General features: G+C 40.4%; 1 protein-coding gene across 1 annotated transcript in view; it reads right to left on the minus strand.

Annotated features, from left to right (window-relative positions):
- TENM3 (teneurin transmembrane protein 3) overlaps nt 1–24,862 on the minus strand; it is a 434,963-nt gene that overhangs the window by 142,559 nt on the left and 267,542 nt on the right. The window contains exon 4 of the mRNA XM_027122504.1: nt 15,682–15,920. Coding sequence (XP_026978305.1) covers nt 15,682–15,920 — 239 coding nt within the window. The remainder of the gene's footprint in view (nt 1–15,681; nt 15,921–24,862) is intronic.

Genomic DNA, 24,862 nt, shown 5'->3' on the forward strand with positions numbered 1-24,862 from the left:
TAAATGCTATTTAATATTACAAGCTCAAGCAAACATTATCACAAAGACAAAAAATATGAGATAACACGAGAACCAGATTCTGGTAAGAAAAACTAAGCTAAAAAATATCCTGAAAGTGTTTTCAGTGCACTTGGGGTTAGCCTCCAAAACCTTTAAAGTTCATCTCAGCAAGCTAAGGTCTAAAGCTTTCCTGTCGTATAATTCACCTCACAACCACCATGGTACGCTTCCCCCCGCAAAGTTCTCTTTCTGAGAAAGAATCATTAAGAACATGTTATCAGAAGCTGCAGGAAAAGAAAATCAGAATCTGATCTTTTTTATTTAAGAACACAGTTTTCAACATAGATGGTCTGTGGCATCTTGTGGAGCCTTTAGCTTATATTAAGAGACCTGGGTCCAAGTCTCAATTCTGGCTCTAACTAGTTGTGGAAACCTGGCAAGTCCCTGGGCTTCTCTGAGGCTTAGATATCTTATTTATATAAAAATCTGAAGAGCTTGCACTCGATCTTAAAGGTTTCTTCCAGATTTATATTGTATGATATGTCAATATAATATTTTAAAATTTAAATAAATATTTAGGCTAAATCATTGAGCATAGGAAAAAAACCATCTGGCATCAATAAGATATCAATATATTAGAATACCAATGCCGTTGCGCCTTTGTTTTCACTTTAAAATAAAGTAAAATTGCATGGGCTCAAACTATCAGTTTATGCATACGATTCCTTGGGTATCTTGGGTTTTGAAAGCAAAATTTCTTCACTTTATGTTTCAATTTCATGAATACATAAATATACATGACGCACATGTACAGTGATTAGATTTTACAGAAAAAATAAGAAGGACACTCTTAAATATAGGGCACTGATTTGATTTGATACATGCTTCCACAGTGCAGCCAAGTTTTCAATGTAAAATGAAAGCGTCTCATGTAAAGATTGCAGTTTGTAACTTGGATCCCTACTGGTCTAAATTGTCATTAGGAATACATAGTTTTCCATAAATTAGCTTTTGTTTTGGATTTCCTGCTGTGTTCATATACATGTTGATGGAATGTGTTAGGCAATATTTTGGCATTCGAACCCCTTATTATTTGTTATTAACTTTTTTTTTTTTTTTTGCGGTACGCGGGCCTCTCACTGCCGCGGCCTCTCCCGTTGCGGAGCACAGGCTCCGGACGCGCAGGCTCAGCGGCCATGGCTCACGGGCCCAGCCGCTTCGCGGCATGTGGGATCTTCCCGGTCCGGGGCACGAACCCGTGTCCCCTGCATCGGCAGACGGACTCTCAACCACTGCGCCACCAGGGAAGCCCTGTTATTAAGTTTTAAGGCTAATATTATTTCAACAGTCTATACCTTGTTGACCCAACTACGGTTATTTTAAAGTCAATACTTCTTTTGAACGCTTTCATATTAATACGTGCTCAAATTATCATTAAAACAAGGAATTATTCCACCTATAGGATATTTTGATATTCAAAGGAACTAACACTTGACGTAGCAAGGTTCTCTGAGCATTATAAGATGACATACTGCAAATCCCAGGCTTTATGAAGTAACAGTGTTTTGGGGAAAGGGAAGTAAGGAATGCCTGCTGATAGTTTCTATTTCTATACTGTGCCCTTTTCCTTTCTATCCTTTCCTGGCACTGTCATTCATGGGAAAGTAGAATCAGGGCTATCAAAATGTCTTGATGAGCCTGGACAGTGATTCAGCTCTGCAGGTGTGTTTCTGCCAGAATATTAGACTCCTGTTCTTTTGAAAATTCTACTTTTAAATTTCATTGCCTTTTTTCTTTCTTTACTATGTAGATTCAGTGCAATACGTTTAAAGATGCTGCTTAGTAAACAGCAATTGCAGCTGCCCTGACAGCCAGCGCTGAAGCTGACAGAGGCTTATGAAAATCAAGCCGTTGTTTCTGTCACCAAGGGAGTTAAGTCGGGATTTATAAAACAGATTGTTTTCCTAGTGTTTCATTAGTTTCCTCTTGTTTTCAGGTTCTGTTCTCTGAATGAAAGAAGCATTCTTTCCTAAACGAACGGAAAGAATAAAGTGTTCACCATCGTGATTAACTGCCCAAAGGGGCCAGTCATCATCAATAAGCTAGAGAATCTTTGAGGTAACAGCTGTCAACGTTAAAGAATATGGCAAGAGGACCTATTCCAAGAACATTCAAAATACAGAACGAAATCATTTACATGATTTATAGACTACTCCCTGCTTGCCAAAATACTGAGTTTGTTGTTATCACGAAATGCTTGTAACAGAGGATTCACTAGTGACAGTTATTAGCAGCTTCACCATTGGATTGAAACCCCATGGACCTGCTCATTGTTCAAAGGCTTGTCGTACTGACTCAATTTTCATCTGCATTCCTTTCTTCCGAAAAGGTTATTTAAGAGCTATATCCTACTTTTATGCAACAAACGTATATGGATGTTAGTGACCTACTTAAGCATACAATTTTTCCTTGACTTGTTTTGACCTTTTGGAAAAAGTGGAATAGACCTGAAAATTACAACTCTTTTAAATTTTAAGACACTTTAATCATCATTATTAAAAGATCCAACTATTAGGTATATGGAGACTCTTAGAGGAAGGTTGGTATATTAAACTACGGCAAAATCCAGAAAAACATTCCCTTCAAAACATCCCTTTCATAATAGTCCACTCTCCCCTGAGAAGTCACATTTGAAAGAGAGAATATGAATTGTGAGTGTGTGTGTGTGCGCACGCGTGAGCACGCATGCGTATGGTTATCAAGTAACAACTTTTAACAAAATCAATGACCCTCCAGGAATCCAGGCACAACCAGCTCAAGTAGTGTGTTGTAACAAAGATTTAGTCAGTGTCGCCCTATCAAGTTCTGTTGCCTGTGACAGCAGAGTGACGCAGAGTCCTTGCCACTACTTCCGGTACCTCATAGGTAGCGGTAAATTCAACACATCCCATCAGTCTGCCTGGACCGTCTCAACTCATCAGGCAGGGTTGGAAAAGATCTCAGGAAGCCAGCGTCCCAGGTGCTCCCCATTCATCAGGGCTCACTTGGAGAACAGTTTTCCTCAGTTATGAACTTAACTATAAGTAATGGATATTTATGAAGCATTTGTGGAAATTTATTTCAAAGCAACATACAGAGGAGGTCACCTGTGATCTCCTGGAGACTGCTCTTGCTGTCCACTGGCTTCTGTATGTGGTGGTCTCAGGCTCCTTTCCTAAAAAATAAACGACCCACTTTCCCACTTTCAACATGTATTGCTTCTCTATATGTGATTCTTTTCTGAGACCATAAGGAATTTCTTTGAAGAAGTAAAACGCATCTAACAAGAGCTTTACGCTAAAAATAGAAAATGCTGGTAAAATTTGTGATTTGAAATGACTGAAATAATATGGTTAGGTTTTATGTACAAATTCTATGGAACTCACATAGGCTCACAAACTACATCATGAAGCTAGCTTGTTAAAACTACAAATGTAGGCAATGAAAAGATTAAGGATCCAGAATGAAATTAAAAGACCCAATGGCAAAGACCTACAGCATTTTCGGTCCACTCAGCAGTGACCCTATGCACTTTTTTAATGTGCTTGTCACCTTTATTGTATAATTGTGAACCTTCTATGGTATTGTTATTTTATAAATAAATATTTTTATATTTATATATCTAATTTAGTTTTCCTTGAGATTACTGACTTAAAACTTTAAATACATTTATTTTAAAATGAAATTTTTACAGTATTACCTTAAAGGAAAAATCAGTATAAACAGAAGGCAACACTAAGAATAAACAGAGTAAACTGTAAACTATGTTATTAAAATTACATAGAAATTATTGCCAGCAAAACCGTTCTTTATTTGTGAAAGAAGTGTTGACAGGTGTCATGACATGGGAACATCTACTGAGATCTTCCCATGTGACATGATCTGATATAACAGAATAAGAATTCAAAAGGGAATATATATCCCAGTTTGTCATTCCATCTCATTTATTCTCCTGTCCATGCATCACCTGTAAGTTCTTAAATCTTATGAGAGACAATGCCCTATGATATAGTGGAACAAAGTTCTGGACTCAAAATAAGAAGACCTGGATCACGGTCCCTGTTTAAACACTGATTGGCTTTAACGCTAGACAGGTCAGTGATCTCTGGGCCTAAGGCTTTTCTTTCTAAAAACTGTGGATAATAATATTTGGTTTACTAGGTTGTCACAAGGAATAATCATACCACTAAAATCAACTGAGCACTTACATTTTTATAGGCACAGTAATTATTATTTTTTTTTTTTTACCATTAAAAAATTGAAGTATAGTTAATTTACAATGTTGTGTTAGTTTCAGGTATACAGCAAAGTGATTCAGTTATACATATATATCTATTCTTTTTCAGATTCTTTTCCATTATAGATTATTACAAGATATTGAAAATAGTTCCCTGTACTATACAGCAGGTCCTTTAATAATTATTTTATTAAATATTCCGAAGAGCTCTACTTTTACTAATCTTGTTTACACTGATGAGGAAACCCAGTTTTATGGAGGTTAAGTACCCGGCTCAAGATCAAATAGCTAGTAAGTGACAGAGGTGGGATTAGAGACTCAAATCTTCCTGCTTTGAGGCTCTGTACTTATAAACAGCATGCTAAAAATATATTGTAATGTGATATTCAAATTTGACATCATAAGACATCATGTTTTCCCACATAAGATCATTGTGGTAAAGATTATGTCATACCCTTCTCTGTGAATTCAGTGTTTAGGAGGGATATTCGATTCTTGCTACGTTTAATGGAATTAAATTGATTGTGATACTGGAAATAATTGAAAGGCAATGCCTGGGAAAAACAAATAAAAATCTGCAAGATGCAAAAGCACTTGTAACATCTTTTTTCCTCAGAGCCAAGGGCCTCAGGTCCCAGCTTTACGTGCAGTAATATTCTAGGGAGCCTTGGGGACCCTTCTACAGCCCTGGGAAATGAAAGCAATAAAGGGGAGAAAGAGCTCACTAGCAGAGGAGCAGACCGAAAGGATCAGCCTGTGGCTAAAGCTTTAGGGAGAAAAGACAAGCCCAGGAGAGAGTCCGCCAACGCCACGCCAGCCTCGCGGATGGAGAAAGCCACCAGGAGAGAAGCGTTAGGACGAGCTTCTTTGGAAACCTGGATAAGTCACCAGTGATGAAATCCAACAGCTCAGGAAAAGACTGGAAGTTCTTATCTTTAAAAACACTGAAGATTTTCTCCCAAAACAAATTAGTAGTATACAGAATTGGCTCTAGCTAAAAAATATAATTGTTCTTTGATTCACTGTATGACAGCAGTCCCCAACCTTTTTGGCAGCAGGGCTGGGTTTCGTGCAAGACAATTTTTCCATGGATGGGGCGGGGGGGATGGTTCAGGTGGTAACGCGAGCGACGGGGAGCAACGGGGAGCGTCAGGTGAAGCTTCGCTAGCTCACCAACAGGCCCCAGTGGCACAAGTCCATGGCCCAGGGCGTGGGGACCCCTGCTGTATGATGTGAGCTTAAAATGTCCAATGGAAGGGTCTCAAAGTAACGTTCTTTCCACTTCTAGGCCCGACTCAATAATGGAAATTGGATGGGCCGACCTCTTTGGTTATCAAATGCAGAGAGACATGATCTCTGTCTCCAAACAACTTCTGACATATGGAAACACGTGGTTTAAGAATACCTTCAAAATAGGTTAATAGAGTACTCATGAATGTTTGGAAAAGAAGCCAGAGATATCATTTCTTTTAACAGTTTTAAATTATTTTCTGGGCATGCTTTGTAAATAAAATCTTAAAGCATGAAAGTATGTTATCTAAACTTAAGGGAGAGAAACAAACAAAAACAGACTATAAATTCGTATGGAAATTTTAAATCTAGTTACCCCAAATATCCAAAGTAACATTTCTTTCCACTTCTAGATGTTAACTACCAAGAGGGTTCTAGCCAGACTAACTCGACAAAGAAAATCAATGAATATCGTAACTTATTTTCCCTCAGACACATCTAGATTTTTTTTATTATATCACAATATATTGGTTTTAATACTCCTGAGAACTGATTTTTGGGGCCACATTTAAGTTTATGTGGTGACACTTAAAATTTGTCCTTTTGTCAGCATTTTTCAAAACACATAATCCTACTTATTATTCTGGTTTTAGCAGCAAAACCTTCCTCTAATGCTCAGACTCAGTAAGTACTGCGTTTTATGCACTGTCCTAGTCTTCTACATTTATTTCTCTTTTTTAACTAGTCATCATGATTATAATTAGGCGCTCAGTGTTTGCATTCGCTAAGATATAATCTGAGACGGCAAGGACTGTGTTGTTCACTGCGGTATCCATCACGGTGTCTCAAGAAATAAATGCTGAATGAATGAATGAATGATGGATGGATGGATGGATGAAGGGTCACTTCCTTATCTGGTATCATATTATTAGGCCACTAAAGAAACTGTGGAATCTTATTTTTAAGGAAGATGGACAGGGCTTCCCTGGTGGCACAGTGGTTGAGAGTCCGCCTGCCAATGCGGGGGACACGGGTTCGTGCCCCGGCCCGGGAAGATCCCACATGCCGCGGAGTGGCTGGGTCCGTGAGCCATGGCCGCTGAGCCTGCGCGTCCGGAGCCTGTGCTCCGCAACGGGAGAGGCCACAGCAGCGAGAGGCCCGCGTACCGCAAAAAAAAAGAAAAAAAAAGGAAGATGGACAAGGTGTGAGTAGTCTGTAGACATTCTAAAATGAAGTAGGAACAATAAACTAAAAAGGGTCTATACACATTGGCATTTTCTTTGATCTGTTTTATTTGAGGATGAGACCTTTGTTGGAATATAGATTCAATGGAATGTAGAGTTTTTTTTGTTTTTGTTTTTGTCTTTGTTTTTTGCGGTACGCGGGCCTCTCACTGTTGTGGCCTCTCCCGTTGCGGAGCACAGGCTCCGGACGCGCAGGCTCAGCGGCCATGGCTCACGGGCCCAGCCGCTCCGCGGCACGTGGGATCCCCCCAGACCGGGGCACGAACCCGTGTCCCCTGCATCGGCAGGCGGACTCTCAACCACTGCGCCACCAGGGAAGCCCGAATGTAGAGTTTTTATGGTGAATTCATTCCTAAGATTCCTAGCAATCTATCAAGCTCTCTTTTTAACCTCATATATGCCAGTTACTTTTCCTCTCGCTCCTCTGTATGTAGATATTTCTCTCGGAGCACACTGCTCTCAGTACCACTAATGTAAAAGCAAATGATACATGCAACACCAATTAAATATTTATGCAACATAGCACTGAAATGGTAAATACTGCATTCTGCTTTCCATTTGTCATTAGTCAGGAGATGTTGCTACATTCTGCAAAAATGATATCCTAAACAGAGAAAACAGCCCCATATTTCACAGACAAGATATTTACGTACGGCACAAACCGGAGTTCAGCTGACTTTAAAGCTACTGCTTCTTGTTGCCGCCCTTGGACGTTTTTCAAGTCAGGGAGATTTTTATATTTGAATGGAAAATACAGTCTGTTTCTAGTATTTCCCATGTATTATTTACTTTAGCTGAACTCATATCAAGCTAAGAGTAAATAAGTTATTTTTAGGGAGGAGAGGAAGAGCGTACGTTCTACATTTGTAAAATTTCCTGATTTTGGTAGTGAGCTCCTTTTTCTCTAGAGTAATAAATAAATATTAAGATCAACTTAAAACTAAACATCTTTAAGTTGTGCTAATAAATAGCAAGAAAAAACTTATAATGTCAAAAAACCCTGGGTGTACAATATATTGATTTTTCCCACTTTAGGTTCAATTCAGTAGTCACTGATATGATTATACAGAGCTGGCTGGAGAATGAACTGACTTTTAAGTGATCTCTCAATTTTTTCTAGCTTTCTATATGATATGCTAGACATAGAAAACTAATATTTTCTACAAATTAATAGGGTTCATATTGAAAGTTAGGATAGAGTGCAAACATGACAAGATGGCCAAAACTTCTGTGGGTGTTAGAATGGTGTACATATGTGAAAGCACACTTTCACCTATATAAAGTGCTGTCCTTAATAAAGAAAAAACCACAACTGTCTAGACTGGCTTTGTAGTACATCTTTTCCTTTTTGAATTTACAGACTCAGAAGATTGCAGGAGTATGTTTTTATTATATTCCTCCTCTCCTAGAGGTAAACTGTTTTATTCTGAGCCATCATTCACCATTGAATCAGGTTTTAAAATGTTCTTAATTTTATGTATCCAAGGATAAAATAAAATATTGATATATTGATTAAAAATGTTTAGTTTACAATCTTCAGTTCTCTAAAATACAGACGATATATTCTTCTACATTGGGTGACGCCACATTAGTATTAAAATGCTACCATTCTATCTCAGACACAATGCATCTTCTAAAAGTAATGCAACTAGGAGCTAAGGGAAGAAGCTGTAGTGAGAAATGGTATGTAATTCACTGCTTGGCTGTGCTCTAGAACCTGATAAAGCAGCGCTTTTATTATAAAGACATGTCCAAAAAGGAAAAAGAATGTCACAACACATTTTATTTTGCCATCTACATTTAAATGGTTAACTTTTCTCGAAGCATGAAGGGCTGGCTTATTTGTCCTCCTGACTCTGAGTTGCATATATATAGCTAGTACCATAATCAATTTCAAGGTACATGGCGAGGCAAAAATGTTCATAAAATCCAAATAGACAAAGAAGTAGGACAGATAACTGCTAAGGAATCATCACTGCCATGAACCTGGATTCGACAGGTTACGTTTTGCTTGATCTAGGGAATGCTTATGTTGTTAAATAGCCTTTTTAGCAGACATATGACAACATCTATTTTAGGAATCAGTTGGTAGCAGCTGTTCAAAGTAAATAGATAACTACGTATGTATTTCTGAAAAGGAGTATTGAAAATGTGAGTAGTTCTCTGGTTAGCAGCCTATGTCAGAAGTTCACGAGAAAAACAATGCTGAGTTATTTCTTGTCATTGGGAAATGAGTCCACAAACCACTCCCTTACAAGTTCAATTTCTGTGGGAAAAAAAACTATTGGCGTTTCGGAGGGCAATATGAAGTGTGTGTTTAGGGATATAGGGTTTTTTGTGGGTGATGGAAGTGCTCGAAAATTGATTGTGGTGATAGTTGCAAAGCTGTATGAATATATGAAACGCCATTGAAGTGTATACTTTAAACGGATGAACTATATGGTGTGCGAATTGTATCTCAATAAGCTGTGATAAACAAAAACCTTGCCATAGGGATTACTGGTTGGAATAAATCTGGCCCAAAGGGTCCCAAGTTGAGAAAATATGCTAGCATAATGTATTTTGGTACGATTTTTGTTTTCTCTAGTTTTCCTTAGATTTAAATTACATGCGCAAATACTTTCGGTACTACTCTAAGGGGAAATTCTGTGGATTTTCAGACTCTGCTAGCAGTATATGGTCATGTTAATGAGGTTAGATGTCCACAACGGTGTTATTTGAAGTTTGACCTGACTTTGTTGCAGTTTTAATTGGTGTTAACATAGTAATTCCAGCACATTTTGATCTGTATTTAATAACGCGTCAGTAACGTTTACACTTCATGATAAGATTTCTGGACATATTTCAACGTGTAGAACATCAAACTTTCAGGGTACCTCCCCCACAGGGGAAAGAGCATTCTGTGAGTACAGAGCAATGGTCAAGACACCCTCTCATCTGTAACTGCAGAAGCAGAAGCAGAAGCAGAAGCAGAAGCAGAAGCAGAAGCAGAAGCAGTAGCAGAAGCAGAAGCAGAAGCAGAAGCAGAAGCAGAAGCAGAAGCAGAAGCAGAAGCAGAAGCAGAAGCAGAAGCAGAAGCAGTAGTAACCAACAGACCATTTCTTTTCTACCCATTCTTTGGTGAACAACTGTTGGCTACTGCCCATCTTTATACTTTTCTGATTTTAGAAACAAAGAAGAAGAATGAGTAAATTAGGGCCCAGAAAAAGTGGGACAGGTATTTTTTGGAAAGGTCTGTATCACTGAACTCAACCTTTGTGTTTGGGAATCAGAATTTTCATTGTCCAAGGGAACATCAACTTAAACATTAATGCAGCAGAGAATGATTTTAATTGGGAGCTCAGTGATCTAAAGAAAATCACATGTGACTCTGCTGAAAAGAGGTCTGCCACATGTACGGGCCTGAACATTTGATTTTCAAGAATTGGTATATGATAAATCGTGGCACATCTATTCCATTATGAGTCAGTTACAGTTTCTCAATTCCGCTCACTTCCCTATCCCAACATGGCTTCATGATCTCTCATTTAGACTAGTTTTGTAAGAGGTTGTCCATACTTGTACCGTCCAAATGGTAGCCATCAGTCACATGTAGCTGTGAGTTCAAATTAATTAACAATAATAAAATTTAAACTCCAGTTCCTTAGTTGCATCAGCCACATTTCAAGGGCTCCACAGCTACATGTTTCTAGTGGCTACTGAACTGGACCGTGTAGAAACATTTCCGTCATTAAGCATCACATTTGACAGTGCTGGTCACGGACCACGGCAGCATCACCTGGGAGCCTGTTTGAAATACAGACTCTCGGTTCTCACGCTGGATCTGCTGAATCAGAACACGCGTTTACAAGATCCTCCGATGATTCCTAGGCAAATTCAAGTCTGAAAAGCACGCGTCTGGACTTTACGTCTTCGAATTACACATTCAGGGATGCCACTAGAGCAATCTTTGGAAAACATAAATGTGATCCTTTTTCATTGCTATGCTTTCATTTCTTCCCTATTTTCAGCTCTTCAAAAACCCCATGGGAGGCAGTACAGTGTCCTGGGGTGGTTGGCAGTTCCCAGTCCAGCTGCCATTGCTTACTGGCTATGTGACTTTAGGTGAAGCGCCTCTCTAGGCGGTAGATTCCTATTTGTTAAACGGAGACGATAACTCAAGGGGTTGCTGTGAAAATGAACGAGGTGATCCATACACAGGGCTGGCACACCGGGAGCCTCCACGCACACCACTGTGGACATTTCACGCTTCTGCCTTTCCACGCCTTGGATGACCTCTTCTCAAGGTCATCTCCCACCAATCATTCTGAGGTCAAACCTAGTGAACTGAACTCCTCTGCATCTTTCAAATATCACCTGCTAGATCAAGTCTTACTCCAACATCTTCAGCCAGGAGTAGGTGTGTCCTTCTTTCCTTTTCTTTTCTTTATTTGCTCATTCGGATCAAGTTGCTATGAAAGCACGTCCTGTTAAAAGTGTGTTTGCATACATGTCTTTATCACTTGACTGACAGCTTCTAGAATGAAGGGCTAATTTGAACCTCTAGCACCTAGTGGAGCGCCCGGAAAAATGTTGACCTAAAAATGGTTACTGAAAAACCATAAAAGTACCAGAAGAAAATTTAAGTGACTTAAAAAATAATACTTGGAGTAAATAAGAATTTTATAGGCATAACACGAACATTAGAAATTACAAAGGAAAGGGACTTCCCTGGTGGCACAGTGGTTAAGACTCCGTGCTCTCAATGCAGGGGGCCTGGGTTCGACCCCTGGTCAGGGAACTAGATCCCACATGCATGCTGCAGCTAAGAGTTCGCAGGCGGCAACCTAAGACCCAGCGCAACCAAATAAGTAAATAAATATTTTTAAAAAGCAATTACAAAGAAAAAAATTGATAACTTTGATTACTTAAAAAATTCTATATGGTATATGGCAAGACAACCAAAAACAAAGTTCATAATAAATCAGAAGAGTATATAACATATGACAAATGATTCATATCCTTAATAAACATGTGTAACTGCCCCCCCAAAAGAACAAAAGCCCCAATAGAAACATGGGGGAAACTACACTATTCCTACACATACATAAAAAAAATACAAATGGTCAATAAGTATTTGAAAAGATATTCAGCACTACCAGTAATAAATGAAAACAACAATAAAATGTTTTAATTTAAGAGATTGCCAAGGATTACAAATACTGATATTAAGGGGCACTGGTAGTTGTGTAAACTGAGGGTAATTTGGCCATGGTCCTTTGGCACAGAAAATTTCTTTCAAATAATTTATTCCAACCAAAGATTTGATCGACGGAACCCAGCTGCACATATAAACACACACACACGCGCATAAGAGAACAGTCACTGCATTTTTGGGAAACCGGTTAATTTTTTTTTTTTGAGAACTTTTTTTTTTTTAGATGTTGGGGGTAAGAGTTTATTAATTAATTAATTTATTTTTGCTGTGTTGGGTCTGAGTTTCTGTGCAAGGGCTTTCTCTACTGTGGCAAGCAGGGGGCCACTCTTCATCGCGGTGCGCGGGCCTCTCACTATCGCGGCCTCTCTTGTTGCGGAGCACAGACACGCAGGCTCAGTAGTTGTAGCTCACGGGCCTAGTTGCTCTGCGGCATGTGGGATCCTCCCAGACCAGGGCTCGAACCCGTGTCCCCTACATTAGCAGGCAGATTCTCAACCACTGCGCCACCAGGGAAGCCCCCTGGAAACCGGTTAATTAAAAGTAGCTGCTAGGGCTTCCCTGGTGGCGCAGTGGTTGCGAGTCCGCCTGCCGATGCAGGGGACGCGGGTTCGTGCCCCGGTCCGGGAGGATCCCGCATGCCACGGATAGGCTGGGCCCGTGAGCCATGGCCGCTGAGCCTGCGTGTCCAGAGCCTGTGCTCCACAACGGGAGAGGCCACGACAGTGAGAGGCCCGTGTACCGCAAAAAAAAAAAAGCTGCTAAATGATGTTTAATGAATGATAAATGAGAAAGTCTGGTACAAAATGAATTAAAAATATGGGACTGTAGATGTATATGTGCATCGCGAAATATCTGAAAGGGCAGACACCAAAGAGTTAGCAGTGGTTACCTGTGCAAAGGTATAACACTTACCTATGGGAATTAATTTTAACTTTCTTTCTTGGCCTTTCTTTAGTCTCTGAAATTTTTTATAGGGATAGGAAAAACAACCAAACAGAAAAGTCTGTCCCCCTCCCTTCCTCCCTTTCTGACTATCCTGAGATAATTTTATCTTAGAGAAGAGACTTGTTAACGCTACAGTATCTCATAATTTCTCATGACCTTACTGGAAGGTGAGAAAGAAAATTCTAGGCGAGAAATAATTTCTCAGGCCTTTTATTTTACTTATTTCTTAAGGCTTTGACTTTATATCGACAGTCAATATGAGGGAAGGGGACCTCTAAGGGAATGGAAACAAGAAAATTTAAGGATGGCTGCCCTTTTGCTGAAGGTTGTGAGGTCAGTGTGATGATGACATTGGTCTCCCATCGATTGTGGGGCTTATCAGGCTGATCTGGCCGGACAGGTCTCCCTCTCTGCTCTACACACACACTCAATAGAAAAGGACAGCCTTCCCGGGGACAGAAGTGTCCTATTTTTTTTTTTTCAAGGGTAAAGGCAGTATCTTCACTCTCAAAAGGATTTATCATGCTAACTGATGCAGAAATGAAATGCTTTACCTGATCTAAACAACAACAAAAAACCATTATGTTAGAGTGTTAGTTATTGAAGTACAGGAAGACCAGTGAAAATTCTAAGTATATTTGTGTTTAATTAAAGCAATAAAATGATGAGATAATTCTCTGATGATAAAAGTAATTTTTTGGCAAATAACACTTGGATTGTATCAGCTTAATTTCTAGGACAGTAACTGAATCTTAACAGATGTTCAACAAATATCTGTTAAACTAACAAAAGTACGTGAGTATATTAATTATATAATTTGGATGTTTCCATGTGGGGAAAGATAAAACCAAGGGGAGACATTTATGATGGTGGTACTGGTGGGTGTAGAGTGGGATGCGAACCGCTAAACAGTCAAAACAGGAAATATGAAAAAAAGGGGAACATTTAAGTCTTTATTTTCGTCTGATATTCAATTATATTCACTGATGGATCCTTAAAGAGAGTACAAGGCTCACAAATAATAGGGATGTGATCTCACATTAAAATGCTATTTTTCTTCCTAGTCACGCAATGTAAATAAAATTAAATGGTATCAGAGTTGATATTCAAAATATTTAACAACTGGTAGGACACAGGTACTTAAGATCAGAAAGGATGTCTGACCACACATAAACAGCACAGACACTGAACTCTGACCGTGCATAGTACATATCTATGCGTTTAGCATGTACTATAGTAAAAAAAAAGAAAAAAATCCCATACAAATACATAATGCTTAATTTATTACATCCCATTTGTGACCAGTGCGTTTCAGAAAGCATTTAAAATTCTTCAGCAGCACGCTGCTGACAAGTACAAGTAATGTATACAGTAACCAGAAGAGATGCTCTTAATGGCTGGATAGTTTTTAGCTGAATACTAGCAATCTGTCTGTGAACACAGATTTTTGTTGTGACCTTCCTCGTGTCCCTCGAGTGTTATGGAACGGCACAGCAGTACATCATTAGTGTGTGATCTCGGCCAAGTGGCAACCCCTTTGGTACCTGGTTTGACCACTTTTACAAGGAGGGAGTTAACTTAGATTGAAAAAAGACAGAAAGGTTTCATCTGGCGTTCATCTCTGATGGACAGTGGCTGTACGAAGCCCTGTGATGACGATAACGAGGCTGTGTGCAGGTTTAGTGGGAAAGGGTGCCCGGATTCATTAGCGATGTCGACCACCGTCAAAGGATCGGAAGTCACAGTACCCCACATGCCACCGAGTTGCCAGCCCTGACTCAATTATCTCTAAAGTTCCTCCCTTCATGCTCTAAAATTCTATTTTCCTCTTAAATGACGTGACTCAAAATGGTTATTTCACTTTCCAAAGGACATCATTTATAACTAAGGAGTACTGTAGTTAATGATAGAAACTGGCTCACCACAAAAGCGTCATACCATTCTACAGACAGCCCTGTGAGTCTCTTATTCAGCTGTAGAATTTCATGGGGCATCACACATCGCTTCGTACACTTGAGGATGCATCACTGGCTGTTGTCCTTGTTGGCAAAACACACAGCCTGTGAGTTATCTCAGTGGACACCATTTGCACTTCGATGCGGCGGGCCTTGCCCTACACTTAGAAGCAGATCAAGGTCAGATGTGGTCATTTCTGACACTTGGATAAGCAACTTTCCAATAGTGTGAACGCTCATCTATGCTCTGAAACAGTTAGAGGAAAGGCATATTTACAACTTCTATTAGCAGCTCCCAACATTTGGGTGACAAAAAACATGATCGATACCACGTCGGAAAAGCTGGCAAATCCACACAGAGGAGCGCGTGTGATCCAGCCGTTGTTTTATGGACGGTCGCTTCTCTAGAGAGTGTTTCCTGAGTGCAAGAGGATGGCCCTGAGCGATGGGTTTTACATTTAGACAGCCGAGCTGGCTGAAAGACAGTAACATCGCAAGGAGCAGAGAGCTTCCTATCGACTGCCCTGAAGGAGATTCCTGCACAGAGTTCATTCCGCCTACAAGCGCATCAATTATCTCCTGGACATGAAATGCCACAGAGCTGCCCATATCTCACGAGGGACAGATCCGACACACAAAGACACTCCACTGTGTGTCCAAGACAGACCTCGTGCCTCATGCAAAGGCAGCTTTTCCATCTATCCACGTACGATGGAGATTACTTAAAATACTCTGCGATTTATCATATATCAGTACCAGCCCCTCCCCCATGACATTTAATCTCCAAATACACACCTTGACCAAATAAATAGAGTTCTAGAAATGTGTTCTTACCTATAAAATACGACAGAAGTATTGCCAGGAGCACTGAGACCCCTACAGCACACAGGGCGGTGCATTTCCAGCTACAGTACTTTGAAGACTTCTTGAATTTAAAAGCACTTCTTGATAGGGTGTTTCTAGGTAGCGGCCGAGTAGGTGGCGAGTAAACAGAGCCAGATGCCATTGTGTATCCTGGGGTTGCAGTACTGAACAGTGGCGTTGTCCCTGTTCCTGTTTTGAATAGGAAATGCCTGCGGGATGGGAAAAAAATCATAATAAGATACAAATAGATTAAAATGTGAGAGACAGAGACGGCGAGGCATGAGCTCTCCTCTCTTTCCCTCTCTCTCTCTGGCTTTAAAATCATTTACTGCATATAATTCAAAAAATGAGAAATTAAGAAAATATTTTAACCAGAAAACCCAACTCAGAAAAATGACTCCGGGATGAAAGAGACTGGCTTGTAACGAACACAGGAGGATTTACACACACAAATGATCACCGCCCTTCCAAGCAGGTGTCCTGGGAGACCGCAGAGCTGTTCTGATCGTACCATTTCCTGCACAAAACCATTGTGGAAGTTCCCTCTATGAACTGCCTTCAGAACATCTTCACATTTCACTTAAGAAAAGTAATTATATTGCTTTATAGCTACGCGTGGATTTGCTCTATTTGCGAATATGTACTCCTACAAACACAAGCACACCCGATCACGTGGTACAGACTGATTTCTTTTCTGGACGTGTGTGCGAACTTTCTTATCCTTCCCCTCCCCAATAAAGGGTACCGTCAAGCCTGGCCACAGGCAGCGGGTCAGTTCTCCAGGGGGGCAAACTAATCTTATCTTTCGCTTATGTCAAACATAACCAGGAAAGTAAACCTGCTGGAGGGAGGGAGAGAGAAAGAAAGGACTCACAGAACACTTTCTAAAACCAGCCTAAATAAATGAAGAGGTTAGTGAAGCAAGTTGTTAGATCAACTACAGAAAGATTCCCTAATGACTTGAGCCAAACGACAGGGGGGTAAACTGCCTCTAAGAAGCGGTCTGCTCTCTTACCTTGAAAATGTTTAAGCAGAAATTTGAACGATCACACGACAGGAGTGCTGTATAGGGAATTCTTTAGGAAAGATGACTCGTTTTAAGATTTCTATTAACAATAAAAGTCCCCAAATTTAGAAAAAAGCACCATGTTTTTCACAGATTACATTTCATATTATGCTAGTATCTCATTGCGTATTTAGTTTGTGTCCCAATATTTACTATCATTTTCCCTAATAACACATCCAATTAAGTCAACAGACTACTCTCTCTTTTCTATGCAGGAGGCTATAGGAAATAAGCTGGAATATTCCACCACGGTACAATACAGTCTTTATGCAAGATGATTTTAGATGGGTCACAGCTGACTATTTTAAATTGTAATACAATGTACCTATTTTAATGGGTATTAGAAAATACATTGAGTATATCAAACAAGTTAAGGGGTTAAAAGGACAGAACTTGGAAGCTAGATTGCTGAGGTTCAAATCCTGCTTTACTACTACTAGGTATGTGTCTTTGGACAAGACAGCTAACCCCTCTCTGTGTTTTGGTTTCTTAATCTGGAAAATACAGATAATAATAGTATCTTCCTGTCGGGGTTGTTATGAGGCTTATATGAGTTAATACTTACTGTAGTGTACTTGGAATACAGTAAGCACCATGTGCTTCAGAAATGAAAAAATCAAAGTCATAATTTTACAAATATTATTGTTTAGGAAAGGCTAACCAGGTATTTAAGTTACAGAGTCCATTTCCAGAAAATTATTAAGTGAGTAATAGTGTAGCTGGTGTACAGATATGGTAAAAGTCATGAAAGTTTGCCTGACAGGTATAGTGGAAAAAATTCTAGGCTAGAAATCAGAAGATTGAGGTTTAAGTTCCTGGTCTAACATTTCCTCCTTTTATGATCCTATTTTCATCTGTAAAATGATTTACTTATCTCACAGGGTTGTAAACCAGTTAATGCATCTAAAAATGCTTTGTCAACCACAAAATTAGAACAGATGCAAATGATAAGTAACTACTTCTGTAAATTATACTAGCGACTGTATTGTGAATCCATTTTCCCCCACGGAACAACTTTACAAAACAAACTTTAAAGTTTATAACCTGAATTACATGGTATGTTGGAAGCAGTACTGTTAGCACCTACTACCATATTTATATTCAGCATAAGTATTAAGAATGTGGGCTCTGGATCCGGACTGTCTGGGTTCAAATCCAGACTTCACCTATAACTACCTGCACGAAGTTTCTAAGTGGCTCAAATCTTCTGTGTCTTCGTTTTATCATCCATTAAATGGGAATACTAGTAGTACCTACTCCAGAGGCATTTTATGAGATTAAATGAAGTAACCCACGTGATGTGCTTACATCTGGCACCAGGGAAGTGCCGAATAAGCATTAGCTAGTTTTCTTCCCAAATTCACTCACTGGAATCTATATTCCAAAAGACCCAAAAGTATCGCTTGAAGACTTTCAATCCCAAACCAGAATATAACACCCTCACAAGCAATGTCTACAGAAGGAATTCCCTGGTTTACAAATTTGACATTGGCGATCCCACACATGGGAGGGCACATACGCTGGAGAAGATGGAGTGTGTGGTACCAGGGAGGGCCCCGATCGCCCAGATCAGGGGCAGGCAAGCTTCTTCTGTAAGGGACCTAACAGTCACGATTTTAAGCTTTTCTGGCCATACCGTCGCAACTCTGCTTCTACAGTGACTGCGGCCACAGACGGTACATGCTTGACTATGGCTGTGTTCAAATAACATTTATTTATGGACATCGGAATTTTCATTTCATGTCATTTTCCCATGTCACAAAATATTCTTCTCCTTTTGACTTTTTTTCAATCACTTAAAGATGGAAAAATCATTCTTAGCTCATGATCACTACAAAAACAGGTGACAGGCTGGATGTGGCCTGGGAGTTGCAGCTGACCCCCCGATCAAGGCTCTCACTTTCTTCATGGTTATACATGAAGACTGAGTGAGCAAGGGTCCCAGCGGCCCACAGTAACAGACTACTTCCTCCCTGCAGGTGGAAAGGAGTAACAAACGCATTCTGAAGGGTACATACCCACCCCTCTTGGAGAAGGAGAAGGTGAGGCACGAAAGATAATGGAACCAGACAGATCCTACCGAAGCCCCGTTCCCTTTACTTTCCATCATATCATCACGCTTATTTCCCTCAAAGCGCTTATTACAGTCAGTTCCTATCTTGTCCATCTGTTTACTTGGGCGGTGGGTTAAGTTTCTTTAATGCTATTTTAAATGTGCATTTTTCCTCCTTAAATCTCCCCCACTTTCTGTCTTCGCGCTTCCTCCCCTTTCTCAATTCCAGCAGCTGCCTTGTTGCACTGCCCCCAGGAGAGACGAGACAGGACAAGAAGTAGAAACAGCCTGAGTGTCCTGCCGGTTTCCCAAAGCCCAGTCTACTGGGTGAAATGGGGTGGACTGGGGTATAACCAGAATGTTTGGGAGAAACGCAGTGTGACGTAAAATAGGGGTTTCTCTCCAGGTGGGGGGCAGGAAGAGAACCCTCGGGGAGCTAATGAGAGCAGAGGGCTCCCCAGGGCCCAGTGGGACAAGCCCGCCCGGGGGGAGGGCTGGGAGGGAGGCGGGAGCTGAGGGTCTCCAGGGAAGCCTGAGGCTCTCTCTATACCTCAACGGAGGGTACGGAAAGGGCAGAGAGAGCGACCCGATGAAGCCAAGCACCCCGAAACAAGCAGCCTGTGAGCAGCGACCAGTATGCAGGCCCGTGGCCAAGGACAGACGCCCTTGCCTTGGTCTTTGGTACCATGAGGAACCTCTGGGTGGGGTGAAGTAGACAGCATCTGGATATAACCAGAACGTCGGAAAGAAATCAAATTTAGGAGGTAAAGATTCCCCTTAGACCAGACAATTTTCCCATCACGCGTGAGGAAGAGGGAAATGGGGGAGAAGGCGCTGAGAGCAGAGGATTCGCTGTGCCTGGAGAAAGAAGCGGAGGCCAGGGAGCGGATCAGCAGCCCTGAGAATGGAAGACCCGTGTCCTCAGACCTCAGACAGAGACCGGCAGAGGTCACAGGGTGCCCAAGAGAAAACTAGTGGGGGAAGGGTTGAGGTGATGAAGTTGTGGAGACCCTCCCTGGGATTTCTGCATCTTAGCGTGATTCACAGGAAGCAGAGTGACCTCTGTGGCTTCAAGAGTAGCAGAGAAACTGGACCAAAGCGGCCTGCGCAGACAGGAACGCAGCTGTCGCGGCAGCAACACTGCGACTGATAATGAGGAAACAGCGTGAAGACTCAAGCACCTGGGACTCCCTGCCGTACTCACAGCATCGCGACGGGGTGGGGTGGGAGACGGAGAGACCCAAATCACCCGAGCCAAGTTCCCAGGGATGAGAGTTTCAAATAAAATCGAGACGGAAATATAAAAACATGAAGTTGTTTGTCTAGTATCCTCAATTGATGGATATGAATGGTATACCCACTGCCCAAACCTCTGGTCTGTCTTCTCCAGTTAGAATGTAAACTCCCCAAAGCCTCATTCGCCTCTAAGTATTTTCAGGACTTAGAAAGTTCCTGGTACATAACTGTTGCTCCGTAAATCCTGTAAAATAAATAAAATGGTGACTATTGTGCCGATGTGGGCAGTGAGTCTAACAGAAATTAAGCACCTTTTGGACAAAGACCCACAGCTAATAAACAAATGATGGAATAAAAATAAATAAAAGTTGGCAATTATAGCAAAACCCGAACCTGGAAAACGTGTCAGAGCCTTATTCAGAGCGCTTTGGGTCATTTCTCGACGGGAAATGGGGTTTGAACCTCAGCCTATGGACCATGAAAGATTATGACCTTAGCCTTAACACTGAAAACATGGCTCGGGACAAGGAGTTAGACACATGCTGACTTCAAATCAGACATCCCTTTTCTAGTTTCCAAAATTTGTGGTATCAATACATGATGTCCATCTGCTTTGGTGATCCTGGCAAGGAACTCTTTCAAGAACTAGGCTTGAACGACTATGAAATTATTATTTTTCTTAAAGCAAAATGCAACTGTGAGATATTGTTGAAAACAAAGATATATTACTCAAAAATACACTGCTCATCAAGGTTAGTAGAACTGAAGACTCTTTACTTTCAAAGAGTTTCTAACTGTATTTATTTTTAAATAAATTTAGGACTGTACTGTTTATATTGTCATACAGTCTTTTAGTTTATTTTGTAAAACTCAAGTAACTTATTTATTTTCTGGCTGTGCTGCACGGCATGCAGGATCTCAGTTCCACGACCAGGGATCGAACCTGTGCCCCCTGCAGTGGAAGCACGGAGTCTGTACCACTGGACCACCAGGGAAGTCCCCTAACTTATTTAATACATAAATTTACTTTTGTCGCTGCAAGAGAAAATAGAATTTGACTGTTTTGGGGGTTATTTTGGCCACTGACTTTAAAGGTCTGAAGTGCATTTCCCCTTCCTCTGTCTAAATGACTAACCATGTTGGGGGTGGCATCATATTAGTGCCTTGGAGATGTGCGTGCATAGTAAATAAAGAAACATTATAAAACACTGAAAGAGAAACCAAATCACCCTCAATTGTATTTTAGAATGGCTGGCCTTCGATATTTTCAGATGGCTTTCTAGCGCGTAAGTATAGAAAGAACTCGTAAAGACTGCTTAGATCGATGTATTTTGAAACTACTTACAAATGATGGCATTCATGTGAGGATGATTCCTTTAAGAATCATTACAGCCTCAAAACAGATATGTTAAAATACACATGGAAAAACCTCTCAGACATTAACTAGACTAGTAGAAAAGGTCTATGTCAACCTACTTTCTATAGAGAACACTTGGTTTCAGATTTGGTAGGAATCTGTCCATTTTTGGGTTCAGACAGGATGCCGTCTTTCCAAAGTCAACAATGTCCTTTCCACTGCAATACAGAAATTACCACACACTGACAAGTGTATTTTGTGACTTACCTGTATCTTTAAGCCCAGGATTTTAAAAAAACTGTTTCAAGCTCGAACACAATGCTTAGTTTAGGTCTAGAATTCCACAAATATTTAATAAATGAACAGATAAATGAATACTGGAATTCAGCTACATGAAAAGTATACAAGGAGTTTCCAGAAAATTCTTTTATCACCTAATTCTCTCTAAGGCACCTACTCCTGTGTGTCATGATGGTCTTTCCCACCCTGTGACTCTTCACCCGTCACACAGCCTTGGGAATATGCTTCTCACATATCAAAAATTCTGCAAAAATTACTGTCAAAAACATATGCTTTTGACCCGGCATCCACATGAGGTTTGGAGAACAAAGACAGGGTTTTCTTTCCTTCTCAGACCATATTTGGGAATGAAACAAGTGGATCCTGTGAGAATATGCCCCATTGCATTCGGCGATAACGCAGAAGCAGTTTCCTTGTAACGCAGGGCATACCAGAGCAGCCTGAGCTTGTTCTGATGTTCCTAATGATGCCCTGCACGGCACCTGTCTCCAGTTCCGCTGCCATTTGTGCCACCACTTTCACTCTGGTGACAAATGAGAGATGCACACTTGAAGAGAAACTATCGGACACTGGGAGGGGGAAAATCAATTTCAAAACCCCAAAGGCAGCCGGTGCAGAAGGTCACCGAACACTAACAGTTGCTTTGTGGCTTTGGAACCTTGATGGGGGATTCTATTAACAACAACAAACAGACAAGCACCGTGGAACCGAGTGGCACCATTAACTGTAACGCCGTGAGGCAGCGAAAACATAAATGGGGAGAATCACTCAGCATTAAGCACAATTAATAGTTGCTCGTTTTTCCTCTGAAGTTGAAAGATCCGTTTCTTTGTTGATGTGCCTTCACACCAGCCTTTCCATTTCAGCTTTCCGTCTTTGGTTCTAGCATATATTTCTAACTGACTCTGTGATGGCGCTTTCTCTGGGCCACAAATTTTAAATTACTATCTAAAAAATGACATAGATGAACTTATTTACAAAGCAGAAAGAGACTCACAGACTTAGAAAACAAATGTATGGTTACCAAAGGGGAAAGCTGGGGGAGGGATAAATTAGGGGATTGGGATTAACATATACACACTACTATATACAAAACAGATCATCAACAAGGACCTACTGCAGAGCACAGGGAACTACACTCAATACTCTGTAATAACTTATGTGGAAAAGAATCTGAAAAAGAATAGATACATGTATATGTATAACTGAATCACTTTGCTGTACACCTGAAACTAACACAATATTGTAAATTAACTACACTCCAATATAAAATAAAAAATAAAAAAGGAAATTAGTAGGGACACAGACTGAATCTCCTTGTCCTTCTTGCTGTCTCCATTCCCACCTTTTGGTCACCGTCGGTAACTCTGTCCTTAATGTTTCTCTAACTGACGAATTTAGGGGTAATTTTCAATTACCATTCTTTTCTGCCTGCCCCCTCCTCCCAACCAGTATTCAACCAGTCAGAGAATCTTGCATTCTTTCCTTTACAGCATTTCTCCTTTGCTTCTTTCTCTGTTTCATTCTTTTCTTTTCTTTTCTTTTGCCAGGGTGGAGAAGTTTTTCTGAGTTCTTATACCTCAACTTCCTCTTTTTAATTTGTTTGGCAAACACCAAGAATGGGCACAGTAACATTTTCATTTCACATTTCCTTCTACTCTCAAGTGAAATGTCATGTTTTAAGTACGGAACCTGCACAATACACGGAATTACTTCTGTATGTCCAGTCATAACTTCTATCTACCTTTACCTCAGATCACTTACAATTGCTTTTTCTTGCTGTTTTACTCAATCTCTCAGCAGGTACACTTTGTTCCTTGGTAACTCTTCCCTTTTGATTGTTTTTGTCTTCCAAAGTAATCACCACAAAACTTACTATTGTTAAGATTTTTAGTGGAAAAATAATCAGATTTTTGGAGTAAATTTAAATGTGCCTTTCTATATTATATGTCATATCAATTTATTCACTGCTCATTTTATAAGATCCTAACATCAAGTACAAAATTAAACAACTTATAAAATACAATTAAATTGTAAGCTTACAAGCGTCACCAGGAAACAAACAGGTTAATATTAGTCTTTTGTTCAGAAGCTTAACGTAATCATGATACTCCTCTAAAATCAACAACATGGTTTAATAAGTCGGAAATTATAGGAACCGAATGAGAAGCATCCCTGGAAAATGTCTTAGAGCATCATTTAAAGCCGTGTGAGTCATTTCCTCAGTGGGACATTAGGATAGAAGATAAAAGTCAAAAAGAAAGTGTGCAACCATTGAACGAAATTTTAATTAGATTAACTTCATAATTGGTTATCTTCATAGAAAAGAAGGTTTTTTTTTTTCCTTCCATGTTTTATACAGTATTAAAAACCTTTTGAGAGATGAGCAAAGCAAATGATTAGGATGAAAAGAGAATAGTAGTGAGTGTTCAGTTCCTGTCCCTAAGGCACAGCTGAAACCTTCACTGGTGACACACAGACACCTGGAAAGCTATTTCTATTGTCTAAAACCTGATACATCTTATGGGGAGAAAGGCTCCATTGCACAGGAAGTGATGCTTTCTTCCTCTTCTTACAGTCTTTGTTGAATAGAGAGTAATTTACATCAAACTGAACGTGAACTGTTTAAATGTCTTGATGCCTTGCCTTCTATTTATGTTTCTAGGCAAATCAATAAAAATTTTACCTATAATATAGATTGCTTGCTGCAAATTGGATGCTCTGATTTCAAAGACAATGTGCCAGTAAGAAGAAAGATTGGCAATATGTGGCCAAATTTACAACACTTTCAGAATCCAAAGTTCTCACTTAAGAGCTAAGGATGGGCTTCCCTGGTGGCACAGTGGTTGAGAGTCCGCCTGCCGATGCAGGGGACACGAGTTCGTGCCCCGGTCCGGGAAGATCCCACATGCCGCGGAGCGGCTGGGCCCGTGAGCCATGGCCACTGAGTCTGCGTGTCCGGAGCCTGTGCTCCGCAACGGGAGAGGCCACAACAGTGAGAGGCCTGCGTACCGCAAAAAAGAAAAAGAGCTAAGGAAATTTTAAGTTATAGGTTCTTTTTCCTTCTGGCAAAATATAACTTTCTGGATTTAAGAGGCTTATTAAAGGTCTCATAAGATTTCCTCAACATCAAACAGCT

This window comes from Aethalodelphis obliquidens, unplaced genomic scaffold, assembly GCF_003676395.1.
Source record: "Aethalodelphis obliquidens isolate GAN/ISIS:26980383/991018 unplaced genomic scaffold, ASM367639v1 scaffold25, whole genome shotgun sequence".
Lineage (NCBI taxonomy): Eukaryota > Metazoa > Chordata > Mammalia > Artiodactyla > Delphinidae > Aethalodelphis > Aethalodelphis obliquidens.